Here is a 20,710-nt window from a genome sequence, read left to right as displayed (position 1 = left end):
AAAGTTGGTTCAAGGATGGGTACTGCGTTTTATATAAGACCAACAGCCTTAGGAACTGTTAGCAACACGTTTATTGTTCCAGCTCGACTGATCGCATTAGCATCATCATTCTAATGCGAATTACACATATGCGTGATTTTGCACAAATATGGGTCGATATATGTATATGTCTATACTGTACACGTGTATAATTATTTTCTAAGATCTTATTCTCATCGGAAACTTTTTACACCTCTGTACAATAATATTTGGATAAATTCGCATTCAGTTAAAGATCTATACGTAATCTACTTCATAGTCTTCGTGTGATACTGATCCAAGAGAATGAGCGGAATGTGCTTCAGTATAGCTGACTTTGGTAAATTGGAGTACTTTACGAACTCCTCTAAGTAGTTCAGTCCGGTGATACCTTCTTCCTCCAGGATTTGAGCGTTCTTCGAACTGTAAATTCGATACAATGAATATTGTATGTAACAACAGGAGCATAGGTATGTAACTTTTTATAATCTGGTAAGTGAAATGTACGGATCGTCGACATTATATCAAAATAATCATTCATACTTATATCTTCATAAGTTCGTTAGAATATTACAAAACGATTGGTCGTTATTAATAGCATAAATTGCTTTTGAAGTTGTATAGTTTGTATACCCCAGTATAAAATCTTCGTCTAAATGGAGTGGAATGTGATGAATATGATTAATTCACTCCCCTTGTGGCATGAAAGGATGGAGGAAGAAAAACGCGAGATTCGAAGTCAGTGCAATTACAATCATGACGGTCAAAAATAAATTCAACTACAATATGTGTAAATTCTGTTTGAGAAATAATAATAAATCAAATAAATTTCGTCTCATGTTGATTCAAGGGTGAAAATTTGCGGTTCCTTCTCGGTGTTTTTTTTAAAGAATTTGAAAATCAAAAATAGCGTGTTTTGAGAATCTTCAATTTTGTCCTGAAATTCAAAAATATATTTTCGCATACTCCGAATGAAAATAGATATTTCGTATCCAGGCAAATTCCAGGCGATGTTAGTCCTCAATAACTCGGTTTAGTTTATCAGATGTTCGAACAGGAGAGACCCGGGTAAACTATCGTACGTGTAAAATTTCCAAGTGGCGAATGATACCGACAAAGAAACAAATACACCTACATTGAAAACGAAAGTTCGTGTATCAAATTTTATAAAAATTGGTGGAAAATTCTCAGAATTGTAAATGTTTTTAGTAGTTCGAACTTCCACCGAATCAACAAAATTGTATCGAATTTTCATTGAACAGTACATTTTGTTTCCTAAATTGCAATCAAATCGATTCGGAGTGCAGGATATACGCAACCGCAAATGTAGAAGTTTCAAAATTTTCGTGACACTTCTCTACCGAATACTTTATGTATCACTAAGAGTCTGTCCAAATAATGTAAGTTATTCCTCTGTAATTTAGAATTATACACAAAATATTTATTGACAATTTCAAAAATTCGCCATTCTATAACAGAAAGCAGTAAGGGTTTGGAAAGTCTTATAAATCATCTTGCTTTCGACTTGAGCAAGAATTACCGATGTACATATTTTAGTCCAGTTAATCCGTGATTCAAAAATTATTTTTCAAAAAATTTAAATTCAAAAATCACGGATTGACTGGACTAAAATATGTACATCGGTAATTCTTGCTCAAGTCGAAAGCAAGATGATTTATAAGACTTTCCAAACCCTTACTGCTTTCTCTTATAGAATGGCGAATTTTTGAAATTGTCAATAAATATTTTGTGTATAATTTTTGACCGTGCATTTTGGGTAGGCAACGATTTTTTTTTTTTTTATATATCGTAAGGTCAGCCGTGAGTGTAAAACCGAGTTTTCGGGACGGGGGGGTGTTGTCATTCGGCCGCCATCTTGAAATTAAGGGTGTAATTCTTTTTGCGATATATCTCCGGAACCGTGAGGCTGACAAAAATTTTGTAAAGAGCATTTTTGTAGCTTATACAATTATTTATAACTTTATTTTATAATTTTTTTATCTAAAATCAATAATAAACATATTATGAGCAGAAAAATGCGATAAATAAGGAGACGAAGTACTGTAAGGTGAGATAACTCAGAAATTTGAAATCCTACAGTAAAAATGCTTTTTAGCTTTTTTATATCGAAAAAAGAATTACACGCTTAATTTCAAGATGGCGGCTGAATGACAACACCCCCCGTCCCGAAAACACGGTTTTACACTCACGGCTGACCTTACGATACAAAAAAAAAAAAAAAATCGTTGCCTACCCAAAGTGCACGGTTACCCCCTTTTTGAGCACGGATTGACTGGACTAATTGACAACTGATGCAAGTGACTGTGGCCCAAAGAAACTGCTCTACCAGTCAATAAAATGTGCGAGAAATTTCTGATCTCAATGAAAGGTAGATGCTTATCAAAACAGGAAGTAAATTATACTACCACAAAAAAGCATTTAGCTATCATTTTCTCGTTAATTATATTCGAATTGTATTTGTTTGGTAACCTAGTACTTCCAACTTAGTTTCGGTAACATTTCGATTTTTTTCGTAACATTCAGCCATTGTAAAGGAACCGCGAATAAGATCAGTGATTTCAATGATCAAACTCCAAAGTCAAGTTTTTATAATGATTTTTCTGGTCTAGAATGTAATATCTGCAAAAGATTGAGTAGAGTTAGATTTTCTGAATTCGATAATTGGTGGATCGCCTGGATAAAATTAGTAAGTATATTGCGTTTACGATTTTAAAGGGATTAATAGATTATTTATAAATTACGTTTTCTATCAAACAAAAGCCATTCACGAGGCGGGGAAGCAGTGAGTCTATGGTAATGCGTTGTGCAGATCTCTGAAGTGACAGAGAGACGAAGAGAGGCAGACGAAGATACAGAGAGAAAGGTAGTAAATAAAGGAAGAACTAAGGACCGAAAAAAGAAACCATCGAAGCGTGATTGGCGATCATTAGATAATCCCAAATCCATACGTCCACTTGTCCTCATTCTGTATTGTCGATCAAAATTTAAAACAGAGACGGACAGGAAAATTTTGAATCCACCCGAATATATCATTATCTGTTCAACAAAATTTACGATAGGCACGGATCAAAAATGTCGTATCCGCTTTTATCTGGACATTTGGATAAAAACATTTATCAATCTTTACAGTAGTCTGAATTATAGTATTAATATATGCCGTCGAAAACTTTGTTTTCAAAGTCACTAAGAGGAAACCCTATGCAGACACGGTATATGCGTGAAACTACGGAGCGCAGGATCTAGACTCCGAAAACCATGAAGAGGAACTACAAGACTTTCGAATACCACGGAGCGCTGGTCCTGGACGACGGAAACCACCTTCCCGGTGATCTGGACCACGATAATAAATGAAAATAGCTCTTCATTTCGTAAACTATATTAGAGTACCGTGAATAAATGCAAACTTCATGCGTCTTTCAAAAGCTAAGATTATGAACTCAACAAGATCTTTTTATAGATAGTGAGATATATATACCAAATATTTAGAAAGAACAGAATACAATTTGAAATAATACGACGAAAACTTGTTCAATAATTCAGTTTTTATACAAAAAAAATGTGGTTTTCTTCTTTGTTAACTACGGCGTACCGTTAAGAAAATTTGAAAAAATACGAGTTACCGAAGAATCTTATCAGAGAAATCGTATTATTGTAAAAATAATAGTTTCACAATTTTACTATCATAAAAAGTACCATAGTAAAAAAGAAAAATTAAGGAAAAAATAATGTTTTTTTATCGTGAATTTATTACGCTGAAGGTCTGTCTATTGTGTACATAAAATTCGGGAAAACGGAGATGATGATTGCGAATTCAAGGAAGAAAGGAAATGTAACAAAGCAACCATCTACGAACCTTGATTGAGGATCATCAGCCGAATGTGAAATGTGATTATTTTGATTGAATAATTCCCCTTGTCGCATGAAGGGAGATAGAGAGAAAGATGGATCGAGAAAAGGATAAGTGGGTTGAAAGAAGAAAGGAGACGTAAAAACGCACCCATCTACGATGCTTGATTGACGACGATCAGCCGAATCGAAGGCTACAACAGTGACATACACTGGCGTACCAGTGCGTGGTGGGGCAAGTTGGGTACGTGTCCTGGACACCATCGGGGGGCGGGGGGCAACTTTTGCAAATTATTAAACTTAAAAATAAAAATATACCAACAATATAATACATATTCAAATAATCCCGCGATTCCCGAGCGTGCAGGGAGGAAAAAGAATTCTATTCAATCTAGTATCCCTTAATTGTTCTGAATACGATGACTTCAATTCAACAATTTTGATTTAGTTAGTTTGTCAAAGTGGTTTAGTCAAGCGAATCCCTTGATTCAACAAAAGTCTTTTTTATCGCAATAGAGTAAATTAAGTATTGATTCGAAATGAACCTTTTGATGTGTTTCCGAAATTGAGTCAACTAAATATCAATTCATTCGAATTTTATGTATTGTTCCTCCAAGTCGCGTGTTCTTTGACAAAAACAATTAGGTACTTCACATAAAATGAGTTACATGAATCTAGCCAACAAAAAATTTACATCGATCGAATGCCATGTATACTTTGCTGATCTAACCGGAGCTTGCAGGCGTAACTGTTTAAATCAGTTGCACCAAATTGTTTGCGAGGTAAAAGAAATACCACATGCTTTGAAACACGTAGAGAATATAATAACTTCCACTTTTCTGCCATAGCGTTCGAAACAGAAACACTAATAGTCCAAGAGCTGATGACAAATTTAGAGAAGGTGTTTTGCCCACGTTAAAATAATAAAAAAAACAACACTATTACTGTGGCTGCATCTGGAATGGTGGGTCTGGTAGAGGTCTTGTGGTTATTTTGCTACTGCGCAACCTATTAGATTTGAAAAAAAATGAACCCAAAAAATATCTTTTGGGCAAGTTGAATTTTTTTGATCTTCTGTTTTAGTAGCTTTGTAATATATAAATAACAATCCCAGACTAGATTTTGAGTTTTAAAGTATGACCTGACCCTCCCCCCGAATTTATTTAATTACTATACCCAAAAAATATACTTTAGACATCCTAAAATTTTTATGGTATATTCAATAAACAATTTAAAAAATATATGTCAATTGTCAGACGGTTTGAACGGTTTTTAACAACCCCCTGACGTGAATGAAGATTTTAAATAAGTGTGACAAAAAAGTCTCACTCAGAGAGATAGTTTATCCACACCTGCCGGCAGCTGACGGGGCCCCTGGCTCCTCGGCCTATTTTTTAGGTCCCAAACAGGCATTTTATCAGGTAGCGTTAAGAAAAATCCCTTAATTTTTTTTTGAAACACTAATATATATATTAGGGTGCTTTTTTTTGGGACTATTTTTTTTTTCGCTCTCGACCTGAAATTTTGTTGGAAATGCTTAAAAAAAATTTCCTCAAAATTTGAGCCCTTAATTTTAGTATTAAGTACTCTCCCAGAACGTGAGAAGATTTCTCATTTAAATTACATGTAAAATTAAATTTTTTTTTTTTCAAATTTCTATAACTTGGCCGCATTTTGTGCTATCATATCGCCCGAACTTGGAAATTACTCAGGCTTAAGCGCTCCACAAACGTGCCCATTACGACTTAACTGTAACTTACACCGGTGAGGCAGTACAGATCAATAAAGTCAAATTTTGTCAAAATTTCTTGTTTTCTTCTTGTTATTTTATTGATAGCTCAACCCACAGGTTAATTTAAAAAAAAAATTTTTATAGAACATTTGTAGGAAATTTAATTATAAAATTTAATAAAAAAAAGTGTGTGTGTCAGTTCCGATGCACGACTGGAGTTTACTCCTTACGACCGATGATTGTGATATATATTGAATAGAAAGGAGGGTAAATGAACGCATCTTGCAAAGTGATAAGAGAAACAAACATGTATCTGTAATTATTCGGATTATTTATATTACTTCAAAAATTTCCAAATTTTGAGTGCATATTCGTAATAAGTGACCGCAAAAACCCCTCAGTACGAACTTTCGCTCTCGTCAAACGACTTTTTGCGTTTTGGTCCGCCATATTGGATCCACCATTTCGAATTTCCAACTTTTGAGTGCGGATTCGTAATCAGCGACTCTGAAAACCCCCAAGTACGAACTTTCGCTCTCGTCAAACGAGTTTTTGCACTTTTGGTCTGCCATATTAAATCCGCCATCTTGAATTTTCAAATTTTGAGTGCAGATTCATAATCAGCGACCCCAAAAACTCTCGAGTACAAAATTCAAGTCGACAGTAAGTAAGGAAACATGTGTGCCGCTAAGGGTTAATATACGTAATGAAAATAATATATAAATATAATAGTATGTTTCACAGTTAGCGTACTAAGGTAGTCATTATGTGGCCAGGGCAATGTTTTTAGCCTAAGGCCCGTGCATGTAACCCGGAGATGAGTGCTAAAACAATTGTCCTGGCCGGATAATGACTACCTAAGTGCGCTACTGTGAACTGTATTTTATTCAATAAATGCCCGATTTTAGCGATTTCTTATAATCTGCAAAGTAAAGTCCGTGGCTGTTTAGCGTCACGGCGCAAACGTCTAGATTTCTTTAGGACTTAATAGAGTAAGTTTAATAATTAACAGGTTACTTCAATTACTATTAAATATAATATTATTTAAATCAAATAGTGCACCTTGATAATAACACTGATTAGTTTTTATTATACTAACCGTTCTACAAACACTCTTGGTAAAAATTACAGGAAATTGAACTTGCTTGTATGGTAATTGTAGAGCGCAGATAACCGACCAGTCTCCATTATTGGACGCACGTAAATTTAAAGCTATTCCTACTGCCCCTATAATAGCACTATTATACGACCTCGGTGGAAGACGACGAAATCTACTTTGATTTTTTAATATTATTAAGCGCCGGTCGATAAACAGCCACTTAGAGGTTTACTTTGCAGACATGAGAAAGCGCTAGAATCGGGCATGCGTTGAATAAAATATATTAAACCAATTAATCAAAAATAATAAAACCACTAAATAAAAGATCTAGTTGTTCGTATTTTAAATGTATATTATTCATAAATGTAAACGATAAGCTTACCAATTAACCGCATCGATGTGTTTTTCGGATTCTTCTTCATTATCATCTAAATCAATTTCTCCCATATTTTCAAATATTTTGACGTGATAACGTCACGTCTTATAAATTCATACGCAGGCACACAACACACACGTCAAACATACGCACACATTCAACTCTCAGACCAGAGGTAGTGAACTACACAGTGAGACTACGAAGCACCGCACAAACAGGAGACTCCGAGTATAGGATACGCTGTGTAATGTATTCCATCTCATTCTTTTGCACGTTCAATATATATGTTTGTCTCTTTCTATGACGCCTCAAGTTTTCGTGTTACACCTGATTTTACTCCTCACATAATTTCCGTACCGGGTTCTATAACTCAAATCGTTTCTTAAGGAGTACACTCCAAAAAAAAAATAGTCCGAAAAAAAGTACCCTAATATACATATATACATTTCCACCGAGTAGCCTTATGGAAAGCACGAATCTCCGAGAAGTTATTAAAAAAATCATTACACAGTTCACGATCAAGTTGGAAAAAATAACGATAGCATTTTTTGAGAGTCACTTATCGTGTCAAACCAAGTGTATTTTGAATATTTTGGTGAGAATAAGTTTTAAAACATCATTTCAATATTTAGATACGTAAATCACCAATTGAGTTATGAGTGTAATGACGAAGAAAAGTACTTACCCATCGCTGATCTCAAAGGACAGGATATATTGGCAAAGATGTGATACATAATCCTCTTTTGCGGCAGCATTACATTGATGTAGTATGGTCTGAACTCCTATGACGAAAACGACTGCATCAACGGGATCTTGAGCCTTTTTGCTCAAAAGACTAGCTGAGTAAAGTAACAAAAGTGAATCACTTTTACAATTAACGATAGGTGTGTATTTCAGGTATTCTATTTATTTATGTATTCATCTCCATTTTACTTATATTTCTTTTTTTGTATAAAATATTCTGACAATGCATTGACTCAGTAAGACAATGAATCATAATTGAAAACTGTATTCAAAATTTGTAACAAACCAGGAATTTTATTGGACAAAAAATTCGAAAACAAATTCAGAAACTGTTCATCCCAATGATCATATTCTCAATTTCTTAGAATAACCTATTCATCTAATTGCTAACTTGAGGGGAGAGTCAGGTGAAATTTCGATAACACTGAGATTTCCGAATCTGAAATTACTAAAAATGTGATCAAAAATTCATTCCAACCAGATAACATCTTTTTTAATCATGTCAAAAATGAAAAACTCACTACGATCAAAATTTTTGCAGAGTCCCTCCCCCCAAGTAGTTGCATGGGGCTTGAACTTTAAAAAAATTCGTTTTTTATATAATTTTTTTTTGATGTAGTAAAAGAATTATTTTCATCTAACTTCAGGTCTATGAAAGAACAATATTTGCACTAAATTTTGTAAAACTTTTATCCAAAAATATTAAAATTCAGTCTTTCTGAACTGATTTCCGGAGAGCCAGTATTTCTGCGGTCGACACGATAACTCCTTCTAGCTTTATCCGAAATCAAAAAACTAAATGTTTTCTGTTGGTTAATGAGTATAGCTAGTGAATGAACGAAGGATTTTTTTTTTCGATGACAACTTATTTTATAAAGCAATACATGGTGTAAAGTGTACCGAAGATCGCACTTTTTTGCAAAAAGCTCTGCCAGAAATTCAAATTTCATTTTTAAAATCCTTCGTTCATTCACTAGCAATACTCACTTACTAACAGAAAATATTATATTTTTTTGATTTCGGATGAAGCAAGCAGAAACTGTCGTGTCCACCGCGGAAATACTGGGTTTCCGAAAACCAGTTCAGAACGACTGAATTTTCAACATTTTTGGATAAAAAGTTTATGAAACATAGTTCAAATATTGTTCTCTCACATACCTCAAGATTGATTAAAATAATTTTTGATTATATTTTTTTTTTAATTATAGAAAATATGTAATCCCTTACGGATACGAAATAAAGGTTACATTCAAGCGGTAAATATTCCTGATTTTATTCGAATAGATCCAAGCTTGCAATAAAAAATAGGTGTAGTTTTCCATATATAATGACAACGAAATAAATTGTTTACGTGCAATTAGTACCGTGTACTTACCAAGTTTTCTGGAATAGTAAATTTTCGGCAGCTGCGATACAGTGAGTAAAAATATTATCATCTCAATGTTGTTGGTTTTCTTAGCATTAACGTATTGTTTCTCATACGGATCATTCATGCCTGCCCAATTCAATCTGGTGCTCAAATTACACAAAAGATCTTTACGCACTGGGTCCTGCTGATCCCAGTCACGATTACTGCATATTTCCGATATAATTGCGCTGCAATAAGCCAAATATGTTATTATATATGTTTTTCCTCCTCATGCCGAAGATTAATAATAATAGTCACATATTTTTTTAGGAGAATGTGTACGAGAAACACGTAGATGTTGTGAACCATTCAAGTAATTTAACATAACGGACATACTTGTTGAATGTCCTCAATGACATTTCTACTTGTTTGGCATTGAATTTGCAAGCAATGTTTAATTCATAAGCTATTTTTTTACGCAGCATTTGCATGTGTCCGATTTTCAAAACCCAATCTAGCATTGGCGGCCAAGTCTTCGCGCAGCGTGATGAAATCGTCTGATAGTGTTTCCCTTAAAATAAAAAAAGAAATATCAGCTATTGTGTAAATGGTTGAAAAATTTTGGAATATATACTCAGTTTAACAGGAGCACAGGTGTAAAAAATATGAATATCTCACCTTTTGGTGTATCTGTATTCTCTGTGATGTTGTTAAATTCGTTGAACACATCGATCCAAACTTTATCTTGAAATCCTTTTTCTAAGTAGTTTATACACTTTTCAATCTCGGTAAATGCCAAAAAGGATATCAGCTTATCTAATCCAGTTAAACCAGGTATTCCCATTGCTTTTAATATGCCGGAGAAGATTTTATGATTCAAAACCTCCGTCTGGGTCTTCAAATCGTACCATGCAATCGTATGTTCAATATACACAGTGGTCCTGATAGAATAATACGTACATATTTTTATTAACCTATAATTATATAATTAATACTGATACGTATTAGTTACAATGTCGAATACCTGTATCTCTGAAATTGTTTCAAACTTACTTTGGATCGGTAACGCGTAGTAATTCGCGTACAATTCTTCCCATGAAATTGATAGAGTTGGAATCGTTTGATACTAGCAGACTGTTTATTTTATTCTTTCGCAAGTTTCTCCTGCCCGGTACCCATATTAACCCTTTACATTCCTGTTCAACTGCATCATTTATTATAAAAGTTATCTGCAAGAAAAATCTTTAATATTACGATTTACGATTACGATTGAATACATAGGGCAAAGTGTGTCATCGCAATTCAAGATATTGGACTCACTTCTTCCTGCCATATCTTGAGACTGTTGATATTTATGTAGTCCTGAATGTATTGGAAGGATCTGCGATAGCCGTCTATTACCACCGCGAGCTCTTCCAATTTTTTGAGCAATTCACTAGTCTTTTAGAATCAAGATTATCAGAAAATAAGTCGTAAAAAATTAATTTTGATCCTACTTAGATCTGGGAAAATAAAAATGAAACTGTTTAATTACCTTTGACTTTGCATCGAATGTAAGGCCACTGTGCAAGGCAAGGGTTATTTTTTCAACAAGCTCTTGCCTTATTCCGTCTTCAAGTAGCTGGTGAGAATCGACCAGAAGAATACCCAATGAAACACTCTTTAGGGCAAGCACCCCTTCCGTAAAAACTGATACAGTGTACGTTAACTTAGCTACCTGTAGCAATAAAGGGGACTTAATAAGGAGATCATGATGAGGACAATTTAATTTTTGTACCTTGAGCCTGTCATCCAACTGTGCGTATTCTCTCAGTTTATCCTTGCTTAATCGCAAAGGTATCTCTTTGAGATGATTGGTTTCCAAATCGACAATCTGTGCAAGTAGGCCAAACACTGTTTCTGGAATAACTTGAAGAACATGTCGGGCAAATACTTCCAATTCTCTACTGTAATGCTGTGATACTGAAGACAAATCTGAACTGTGAGCTTGATTTATACGTAGTAGTGGAGTTTCCAATGCAGATGCCATCTGCAAGGAGTAATATTCTCATAACAATTTTTTTGCTTTCGTTTAATTAATTTGATTATTTTATGATATTTCACACTAGTCCTTGTCTTAAAAATATATCAAGTATGTACCTAATCGTACCCCTTATATATATTGTGTGTACCTGAACTTTTCACTTCTTTTCCTTCATGTAAGTATTGATCTTAAATAGTTCATTGTTTTCAAATACAGTGAAACTTCAGTTATACGTTTTTCAAGGGATATGGCAATATTTACGTATAAGTGCGAATAACGTTGAAGCGAAATATCTAAATGTTTCAAACCTTCATGATTAGCAGATGAAAAATTCATGATTTCCAGTGGTTTTATAAATATTATTCGGTCATGTAATGTTGCCAACTAATATTATTAACACTAATTGGTAACACTTCAGTAAAATCGCATAACAGTCACACAGGCTGAAATTCACCCTAGCTCCAAAAGTGATATCCTGCTTCAACAATGAGTTCTAAAAATCTAATAAAAATATCCAGGTATTGATTAAGGGTCGCAGAAAAAGATCTCTTAGTTTTTCCCAATCACAATTGATTGTTTAAATATTGTAAAACATCGGCAAAGTTATGATACTAAAGGACTCTACGAGAAGTTTGAATAATGTGTTTGGTGATATTCACCCCAAGTGACTAATTAGAGTTAGTTCGAGCATTTCACAGCTAGCTTAAACATTCAAAAACATACTGCGCTGGTCTAACTTGTACCTTTTTCTTCTAAAACTGTAATTCTTCTCAAAAATTTTCCTCTTCCAGATTTTTTCTCGTATTTATGACTTATATTTATACATACAAACTACACGATCACATTCTAAGATAGTGAAATTACATCTCTGAATTTTTTGAGGTAGATTGGACTCATACATTCGACAGGTAACACGTCAAAAATGGAACAGGGTCATTTTGAACCAGAGTGTTCTTCATAATCCAAAAAATAAGTTAGTTGTCGAATGGTTAAAGTTAATATAGTGACGGTAAGTAAAAATTATCTCTCCGTAGATATGGTGCTGACCTGAACTTGCCAAAACGTCTTTGGGATAGCAATAGCCACATAGGTCAACCTGCGTCATCCAGCAGTAGATAAGAACACGAAATATCAAAACGCGTGCGTTAATTAGCGGTAGGCAAACATCAAATCGAAAGACTGGACTTAAAAATCAGCTGCAATAATGTTTAACAGTTAGAGAACAGTGCTATGAGACGGTTAACGTAGAGTATATGTGCCAAACGTTAAACGAGAAACCTGCAAGTGAGATATTTTCACATGGTTCATAGGCACAAATGGCCTCGACGAAGAAAAATTTAAGGTATAAACAAGAAAAACGTACAAGTGCTTAACGTTTAAATGAGGTTTTACTGTATCAGTAAACAGTAAATAGAAAATGTGGAATTTTTGACAAGAAGTTAAAAAATAATTGAACTCAATGGGAACTGCAGTTGAGATATGGATTCAAGGTTAAGAAAAAAAACCTCATTTCACCAATAACATGGTTCTTACTTTTTGACCGTGTGTGTGTCAATTTTCAGTGGACATAATTCACAACGTTTTTACGATTTTTTTTTAGAAATTATCAATGCGAAATATTACCATTTTTTACTAATAAAATGAGTATTGAGCAATATCAGGAAGTGAGAATAATACCTTCGAAAAAAGGGGTTTCAATTTGGTAACCATCGGTGGATCCTTTTTAATACACTCCTGCATGATGCTTATGAAAGACTCCATAATGTTCCATGCGTAGCTACAGTCTGTTACGATGTTTAAGGCGATCATTACATCCTCAGTTATGCTACTGGTGCGAAGCATACGCTGCAGTATATCACGAGTGTCAGCGAGGTACTGAGATATATGTAGATTATGCTCCAATTGATGAAACTCTGTAAGTTTATGTTACAACAATCTCTGAACAATTAACAAAAAACCATAGACAATCAACTTGCCTTGAACTTCTTCCAGGGCCTGAAACAGCTGCACTATCTTTCTTCCCTCGTCTTGCTGTAGGGAATCAACGTGTTTTCCTATCTCTTTGAACCATATCTGCAAGCATTCGTTCTTTTCTACCCCATCTAGCGGCCTGTTTCCACTGAACACTTCTGCCAAACCAGAAATACGTTCAACGCAAATCTCTTTGTGACGAGTCCAAATTGTTTCTTTGTCAGTCAGCAGCTGCGTAGGTGTTCAAGTATAGTTAGTATTAAAACAAAATGTAAAGATAACAAAGTGACTATCTGACAAAGCAGTTAAGGCAACTAATTTTTTCATGATGCGCTTTCTTTAAAACTCTACATTAGTATTACAGTGTCTAAGTATAAGGAAATGGATGGAGGAAATGGCACCAGCTGCAGTATATCTATTCGCTTCAATCTCACCTTGCATTGCATAAAATAATGCTGTGTAGAAAATTAATACTCACTAAAAGAACATTGAATTTACTGGATATTTCAATTTTTTAAAAGCCGAGGCCAGAGTTTATAACCACAAATCTACTTAAGAACCCCAGCATCTGCTGTGCTTAAACCGAATAGACAAACTGTAAAGTTGGACATCTTCAAAGTGAAAAGATTCACAAGTAGAATAAATATGACCTAGCAAATCCTTCCGTACAATTTCATTATCCTCGAATGCCTTTAAAATATCATTTCACACCTACTTAGTTTATTTGGGAAATTTATTTTCAATCTGACTTCACTTCACTCTATTGTACAATGTACAACATTTCAAAGATGCTGAATGTTCCACTAAGTAGAAGTAGACTGGTGTAAAATAAAGTGCAGGATGAAAATTATAACTGAGATATTTCATTTCTTCAATAACCATTATTTGAAATAATACGCGCCATTAACATGTCTCACCTGTTTGTACATCTGTTTAACATCTTGCTCTAGTTGAGCAGTATTAAGCAAAAGCCAGAGACATTCAATGGCGATGTATTTGGATTCCTGTATAACGAGTTGGCGGATACTCCGCGATCGTTTGGATCCTTCGCTGAACATACCAGGCATTGAGGTGTGGAGAAGGATCCAATGAAGAGTAACATTACAGTCACGAACAAGCTTGACAGTATTTCCGATTGCATTTTCCTCCACTCTTTTGGTTAATTGGAATTCTTTGGTATCGGCTACCTGTTTCTGAAAATCACAGGTAGAAACTTACTCAACATTTTTTGTTAGCATTGAATTTTGTTAGAAGAATAACGTACAGACATCGTATGCATACCTTTAACTTCTGCCCATACTTTTGAGCAATTTGTTTCACGTTTGAAACCTCAAACGTGTTATTGAGAGCATTTTTTGCAGCTTTATATGGCTCCCACCAGTCCCACAAGTTCAGGACTAGCCCCATGTATATACTGATCACCCAATTATCCGGAAAAAATCTATCGACTGTTTCTCTCATTATCGAAGTTTGAGAGTGAAGCGTAGACGGGCTGAAGGCTAGAGCCACGACTAGCATAGCAGCCTGACTGGCTAGCGCCATGCTCCGATGTTCTGGATAAGGAAAAGCCAGACTTTGATTGTATATTTCGTCCGAGCGAAGGCGACTTATTACGAGATCAACAAGAAGAGTGTTGAGCGGAATTCGTCTGTATACGAAAAAATTATTTTGTGAGTTTTTAACCTAGAATTTTGTGAATGTTCAATTCAAATCAAAGAGGGAAAATATTACTTAAAATATGCTTCCGGATAGTTTGCAGGGCGTTTGAAAGGTGCATTGCTAAATCCTGTTGATCTGAGTAGGACACAAACATCATCTACCCTTGTCGTTGATATATGCTGTACATTGTATCGGTAGTAGGAAACAAGCAGCCGTTCTCGAATTGGTCCTTCGAAGTGCAGATCAACCAACAAAAGCATGACTCCGTACAAATACACTGCCTCACACTGCGATACAAGGACGATTTCAATATTATTGCTCAGTTTGCTACATCATGTACGATCATGAGTGGGAAAGCAAATAGTTTTTGAAATTTTTTATCAGGGATTACGAAAGGTTTGAATTTTTATATTCTTGATCTTTGTCTGGCTGTTTATTGCGGGCAACCAACTGCGTCCAGGAATGAAAAACATCGCTCGTTTCGTGAAATTCGGAATTAACAGAAACTTTTGCTTTCAACAATTTACTGTATCAGATATTTCTATGTGAAACAGATGTGAGTTCAAAGTAATTTCTGCAATCCTGCTTTCGTCTTTCATATTCGATATATGAATTACTACTTTTTTCTCAAGTAAATCATGGAATTTTAGTTGTAGAAAAGAGATCAGAATAAATATTTTGTATAAAGATTGTTATATTATTACAAACTATGATCAATTTTAGACACTCAAAAGATTCTCCGACTTCTCTAGTAAACAGGAAATTTCTTTGAAGTGGGATAGCTTAAAAAGTCGTTTTTGATTTCTTTGTTCTGAAGAGAATTTCAAAAAAAGAACATGCTATAATAATCTGATGAAGTGAAGTTGTTTGCAAATCGAGTCATAACACATTCAAAAAATTGTAGCGCAGTTTGAAAAAGTTGACACAGCTGAAAGCTGTTCAGCATAGTATCCATTGGAATTAACATTCTTAATCACCAGGAATAATTCCTCCATCATTCCAAAATGTCACATGAAAATATGCTTCAGACAAAATTAAATCACATATGTTTTAAAAATAATATTCAGAATTGAGTTCATGCAGCAATATAACCTTGCTTTGGAATACAGCAGAAAGCTAACGACTATTGGAACTTAAATTACATTATATCTCTAATGAGTAAGCATCTTTTTTGCAAATATTTTTAAATAAAATTCTCTCCTTTTTTGCGACCACTATCCGCATATTTGGTTGATTAACTTCCTTAATATCGAGTAAACAAAGCTGACCAGACACATACAATATGTCCATACCATCAACTGCTTTCCTTCTTCACTGAGCATTATTGTTTCGATAGATTGCTGTATGTATATTCCATCCTCCAATTCTTCGGTAAAAGCATTCAAATCGGTAACATACTTGTGAATGCTTTCAAAAGCCAAATAAAATCTAGTCAGAATATCTGAAAATGTATCACGCATCTCTTCGTCCAGTTCCTGCGATACCTGGGTTTGTCAGACCATTTGGTTAGTGAGTAAACTATTATATTCTGATATAATACATCCATCTATAGCTTCGATTACAATTTTGACTCACAGAATCGTTTTCTATTTTATGCTCATACGCATCGGCAGCCTTGAAATAGGAGAAGTCCAAGATGATTTGGCTGTAACGTTGATCCGCCTGCCTATAAATTGGTGTAAGGGACAAGTTATGATAGTGAGATTGACGGACGTTTATAGAATAATGAATACCTCATTTGCAGTTTGACACCTCAGTGAGAACTTAATGTGGATGTATTATTTATGTGAATTGGAAATTGCTGAAGGTGTTCCATATGAGCATGACCATCGTGATATCGTTTTACATGCATATGCAGAATGACGATATGAGAATGAAGAGGTATAAACGAACAGAGAATACTAACCTAAAAATTGGCGGCACGTAATCCTTTAGCCGCATCAATTCAGCTATAATAGCATTTCCACGCGAAACAAGCTGTAAAATATTCTGGCCGCATCCGTTATTCAATGCCAGAAAGTCCCCCATTTTAGAGACAGGTTAATCTGTTGAACCTTTTGACGAGACACTCCACTTACAATTAAATAGACCACGTCAAAACATTAGTTTTCTGCTTTGCGGACTCATTGCAGCAAAGTCGGATAGAGTGCGTGAGCATGATTGCATTGTTGCAGGCGTTATAGATGCAAACTGTCCGCCTTATTAGCGACCTATTAATATACCTCGGGATATTCAAATACATTAATTATAACCTTAATTATAACTTACCGACTCATGTCTCAAATTCAACGTCAAAATGAACTTAGCCGACGTTGCGAGATTTTTCAGCTAACAAATTTTGCATTTTGCTGATTTATTTTCAAAATCACGTGCACTTACTTCAAATTTTGATTGCTGTTTTATTAGTACTAAGATCTTTACCTAAGAATTTGGAATCCCTTTAGATTTGCTGACCTTTTAAATTATCTCTTACAACTATTATTGACGCGGCTGAAGCTATCAACCAGAATTAGCAACCAAACGTTCTAATATTCATTCAAATAAGGTAATAAAGTGCAATAATCGAAATTTTTTTAAAACGTTGAACCCCCAATACTTTTATAGAATTATGAGGATAAAACTGAACTGCATGTTTCTATTTCGAAAAAAGTTTAACACCTCCATTAAAATTTGCTTTATAATAGTCAAAATATAATATGACAGAGCAAAATGAAATGAAGAGGAAAATATTTCAAATTAGACGCAGGTTGTAGTTTGTACAATAAAATTCGATTCTGGCGATAATTTTACTATCTTAAGAACTAATCTCAAATCCAACGCAGTAAATAAAACTAACAATGGGTGCTGATCAAAATATCAGGTCGAAGTTTGAGAACTTGAGGCCATTTCTTTGTAATTTCCATCGTCAAGTATAGTATAGTATAACCTGACTTTCGTTAACAATTTTTGACTTCAACCCAGTTCTGTTACAGCTAACAATAAGTGTAACGAGTTCTCTTAATTTCACCAGATTTTATTTAGAACTAATTGAATTCTCTGTGTCTGGAAGTCAGTACTATTTAAGTACTAGTTAAGAAAACGCTAAAACGATCGTTATGCATGTACGAAAATAATAATAACGAGTTATTCAGTCAAACTCTCCTTTCGGAGTTTTATAGGTACATATTTGTTTTAGCCACCATACATAATCCTACTTTTTCATCATATGACAATGTTCAATAAAAATCTGAATGCATAAATCCTTGCCGTATTTCATTTCTGCTCCCAACCACCCTGTAGATGCAATTATCTATGTAACCAGCTGCCTTAGATCACAAAAACTTCTCCAGTTTTTCATTTTGTTCTTCAATTTCTTTCGTTGATCTATAATTATTTTTTCTTCTGAGCGCATTTCGTATCCCATTTCTCATTGGGGTGCGCTAAAAATCGGTACTATAGTCTTCCCTTATCTCTCAAGCATCCAGTTAAACGCTTCCTTTAGGTACGTATATCGAGAATTATCAAGTTGCTTGTTATAAAAATGGCGCTTGCCCTCCCACCTGTCCATCCGACCCGCGCTAACACGCACAAGGCATTCTGTGCTATTCCTCGAATACTTCTTCCAATTGTGAACTCGAGTCTCGTCTTCAGTGATGTGTCCAGTTTCTGTTTAACTTTCTGACCTCTCGGTGAACTCTGCCAACTCTGCCATTTGATCCCGTAATGCAGTAATTTCGTCCCTTATCTACTGCATCGTGGTCAACATCTGCCTAAGCATTGAGACATTTATTTGCAAACCGAACACCTTTCTGACCGACACATTTTTGATTCAGCTGAATTTTTTTTACTGGTTTTACATCGAAAAAAAGAGATACGTATTCGAGGATTTTTTTTTCACATATTTTAGAAAATAGATGGGGTCGAAAATTTGAGAATCTGGTGATTTTCGGCGGGGAGACTCATTTTAAAAAATTCATAGCTCCAGTTCTATTTGAGCTAGATAGTTCTCTTTTTCATTTTAAAGCTAAAAGAATGAAATGTAATAAAAACATAGGTTCATTGAAAATTATTAATAAATGCATATTGTTATAAATAATTAAAATGTTTAAATCGATCTTTAACTCACCTCGTAGCGAGTTCTTAGTATAACCTTCGTATTCTACGTCAAATTCTTGATCAAAAAAGCATTTTTGAATGATGGAGAAATTATTGTTACTGTTGAAAAAAAATTAATTTATCTACCGCGGCACATTATATCGGCGCGCGGATTCCATTGCACGCCTCATTTTCTTGCCTCGTATCGTTTTTCTCTGTAATATAAATATAAATGATTATTCTATATTGTTGATAAAATAATATTATTTATTAGTAAATAAGACTTTATAAAAGATTGAACAAAAAAATAAAGACAATTTTTTTTTTATCTTTTTAATTCTGAAAAAAAATCATACCTTGAAAACCAGATCCCGGCCCATGATGAATTTTACACAAGTTTTTGAACAGTAAGAAAGGAATATGCTCTGAAATTTTTGTCGAAAGAAATTATGCCGCTTTTGAGAAATCTCAGAAACTAATATTCTTTGAGCTTTTACGGGGTTTCAGCGGCCACGATACCTTTTGCATAATTTAGCGCTGAAGTTCACTCAAAACTGAAACTTTTTCATATGCAACTTTTTTTTATACAATCAATAGCTTACGAGTAATACTTAATTACACTTCGGACGTTTCCGATTTCCGCAGATATTATACCGAATGCTAACGTCTAATAATAAGTGTTATGGAGTAAAAATCTAAAAAAAATCACAAACACTCTCGACAAGTAACAGAAAGTTTTCACGAATTTTAAACAGATTCGAAGAGACTTTTCCGCAGGTCAATCTGACGTGGAAAGCCACATATATATTATATATTGTTCTTCTTTGCTAATAAATAATATTGTTTAATTAAAAATATAGAATTAGCATTTATATTGCATATACAAACGATACGAAGCAAGAAAATGAGGCGTGCAATGGAATCCGCGCGGCGATGTGACGTGCCGCGCTAGATAAATTAATTTTTTTCCAATAGTAATAACAATTTATCCATCAACTAAAAATGCCTTTTTGATCGAAAATTTTACGTGGAATACGATGTTTATACTAAGAGCGCGCTACGCGGTGGGATGAATTGTTAAAAATCGAGTTAAACATTTTAATTGTTTATAACAATATAAATTTGCTGATAATTTTCAACGAAACTGTTTTTTCATCGAAATTCAGTCTTTTCACGTTAAATCGGCCGTTTTAACTCCGAAAATTATGAAACAAATCATAAATCTAACAGAACATATCTGCGCACATATCAAGGATTTTTTCAGATTTTTCGGTAGCAAACTCGAGCGTCTGAAAATTCTTGAACATTTGTATGAGTGGTGTATATATGACAGTTCAGGACCACACAATGGCGCGCATCCTCCTAGCTCCCCCCCTAGCCCCCCGTTCCCCTAAATCCGCGGTGCTGCCCCCTCCCCTAAAACCGCGGCGCTACCCCCCCAGGATTTGACACACACACACACACAAAATAATTCCTGTCGAGATTTGTTTGGCGCCGGAAAGCCGTGCATAAATCGGATAGGGTAAAAACCCGCTAGATCTATTGAAAAAATTCCAGGAAATGACCCCTGAAGGAAGGTTTAAAATGGCGTTTTGAATGCTTTTAACAATTTTTTTATTCAACATCAATTACACTTAGTTTTCTTATTCTATTCTAAATTATCTTATTCTAAATTTTAACGAGTGAAATTATACATACATAATATTTTCAATATCCATATTAATTGAACATATTATTATTCCAAAACTGACTTATACCAATTTTTTTACAGTACCACTAATCGGATTATATTCAACAAT

At 34.5% G+C, this 20,710-nt stretch overlaps 1 protein-coding gene and 1 long non-coding RNA gene across 4 annotated transcripts; one reads left to right on the top strand and one right to left on the bottom strand.

Moving 5' to 3' along the window:
- Positions 1-48: 48 nt before the first annotated feature.
- LOC107226257 (WASH complex subunit 5) lies at positions 49-16,959 on the bottom strand. 3 transcript variants are annotated; one of them, XM_015667015.2, is made up of 17 exons: positions 16,744-16,959; positions 16,413-16,503; positions 16,130-16,321; positions 14,910-15,124; positions 14,460-14,826; positions 14,096-14,371; positions 13,184-13,409; positions 12,885-13,120; positions 10,962-11,213; positions 10,719-10,901; positions 10,505-10,624; positions 10,238-10,413; positions 9,863-10,125; positions 9,581-9,755; positions 9,212-9,432; positions 7,778-7,931; positions 49-441 (listed from the first exon to the last, which is right to left on the bottom strand). In XM_015667015.2, exons 1-17 carry the CDS (start codon positions 16,863-16,865, stop codon positions 288-290), a joined length of 3,423 nt encoding a protein of 1,140 aa, XP_015522501.1. In that variant the 5' UTR covers positions 16,866-16,959; the 3' UTR covers positions 49-287. The 3 variants fall into 3 exon arrangements, with proteins under 3 accessions (XP_015522501.1, XP_046587016.1, XP_046587017.1); XM_046731060.1 differs by having other exon boundaries at positions 14,096-14,365; XM_046731061.1 differs by lacking the exon at positions 10,505-10,624.
- LOC124292830 lies at positions 12,111-12,881 on the top strand. The gene is made up of 2 exons (XR_006902765.1): positions 12,111-12,549; positions 12,808-12,881. It is a non-coding gene; the product is annotated as an uncharacterized LOC124292830 (long non-coding RNA).
- Positions 16,960-20,710: the final 3,751 nt, after the last annotated feature.

Source organism: Neodiprion lecontei, chromosome 2, assembly GCF_021901455.1.
Source record: "Neodiprion lecontei isolate iyNeoLeco1 chromosome 2, iyNeoLeco1.1, whole genome shotgun sequence".
NCBI classification, from domain to species: domain Eukaryota; kingdom Metazoa; phylum Arthropoda; class Insecta; order Hymenoptera; family Diprionidae; genus Neodiprion; species Neodiprion lecontei.
The sequence above is the reverse complement of the archived record's forward strand: the minus strand, read 5'-3'. Positions and strand labels throughout refer to the sequence as shown.

Coding starts and splice junctions, on each gene's coding strand:
- LOC107226257 (XM_015667015.2), bottom strand. CDS start 16,865: ATGGGGGACTTTCTGGCATTGAATAACGGATGCGGCCAGAATATTTTA. Junction 9,433..9,580: donor TCATTGAGGACATTCAACAA/GTATGTCCGTTA, acceptor GGCTTATTGCAG/CGCAATTATATCGGAAATAT. Junction 442..7,777: donor TCCTTTGAGATCAGCGATGG/GTAAGTACTTTT, acceptor TCGAATTTACAG/TTCGAAGAACGCTCAAATCC.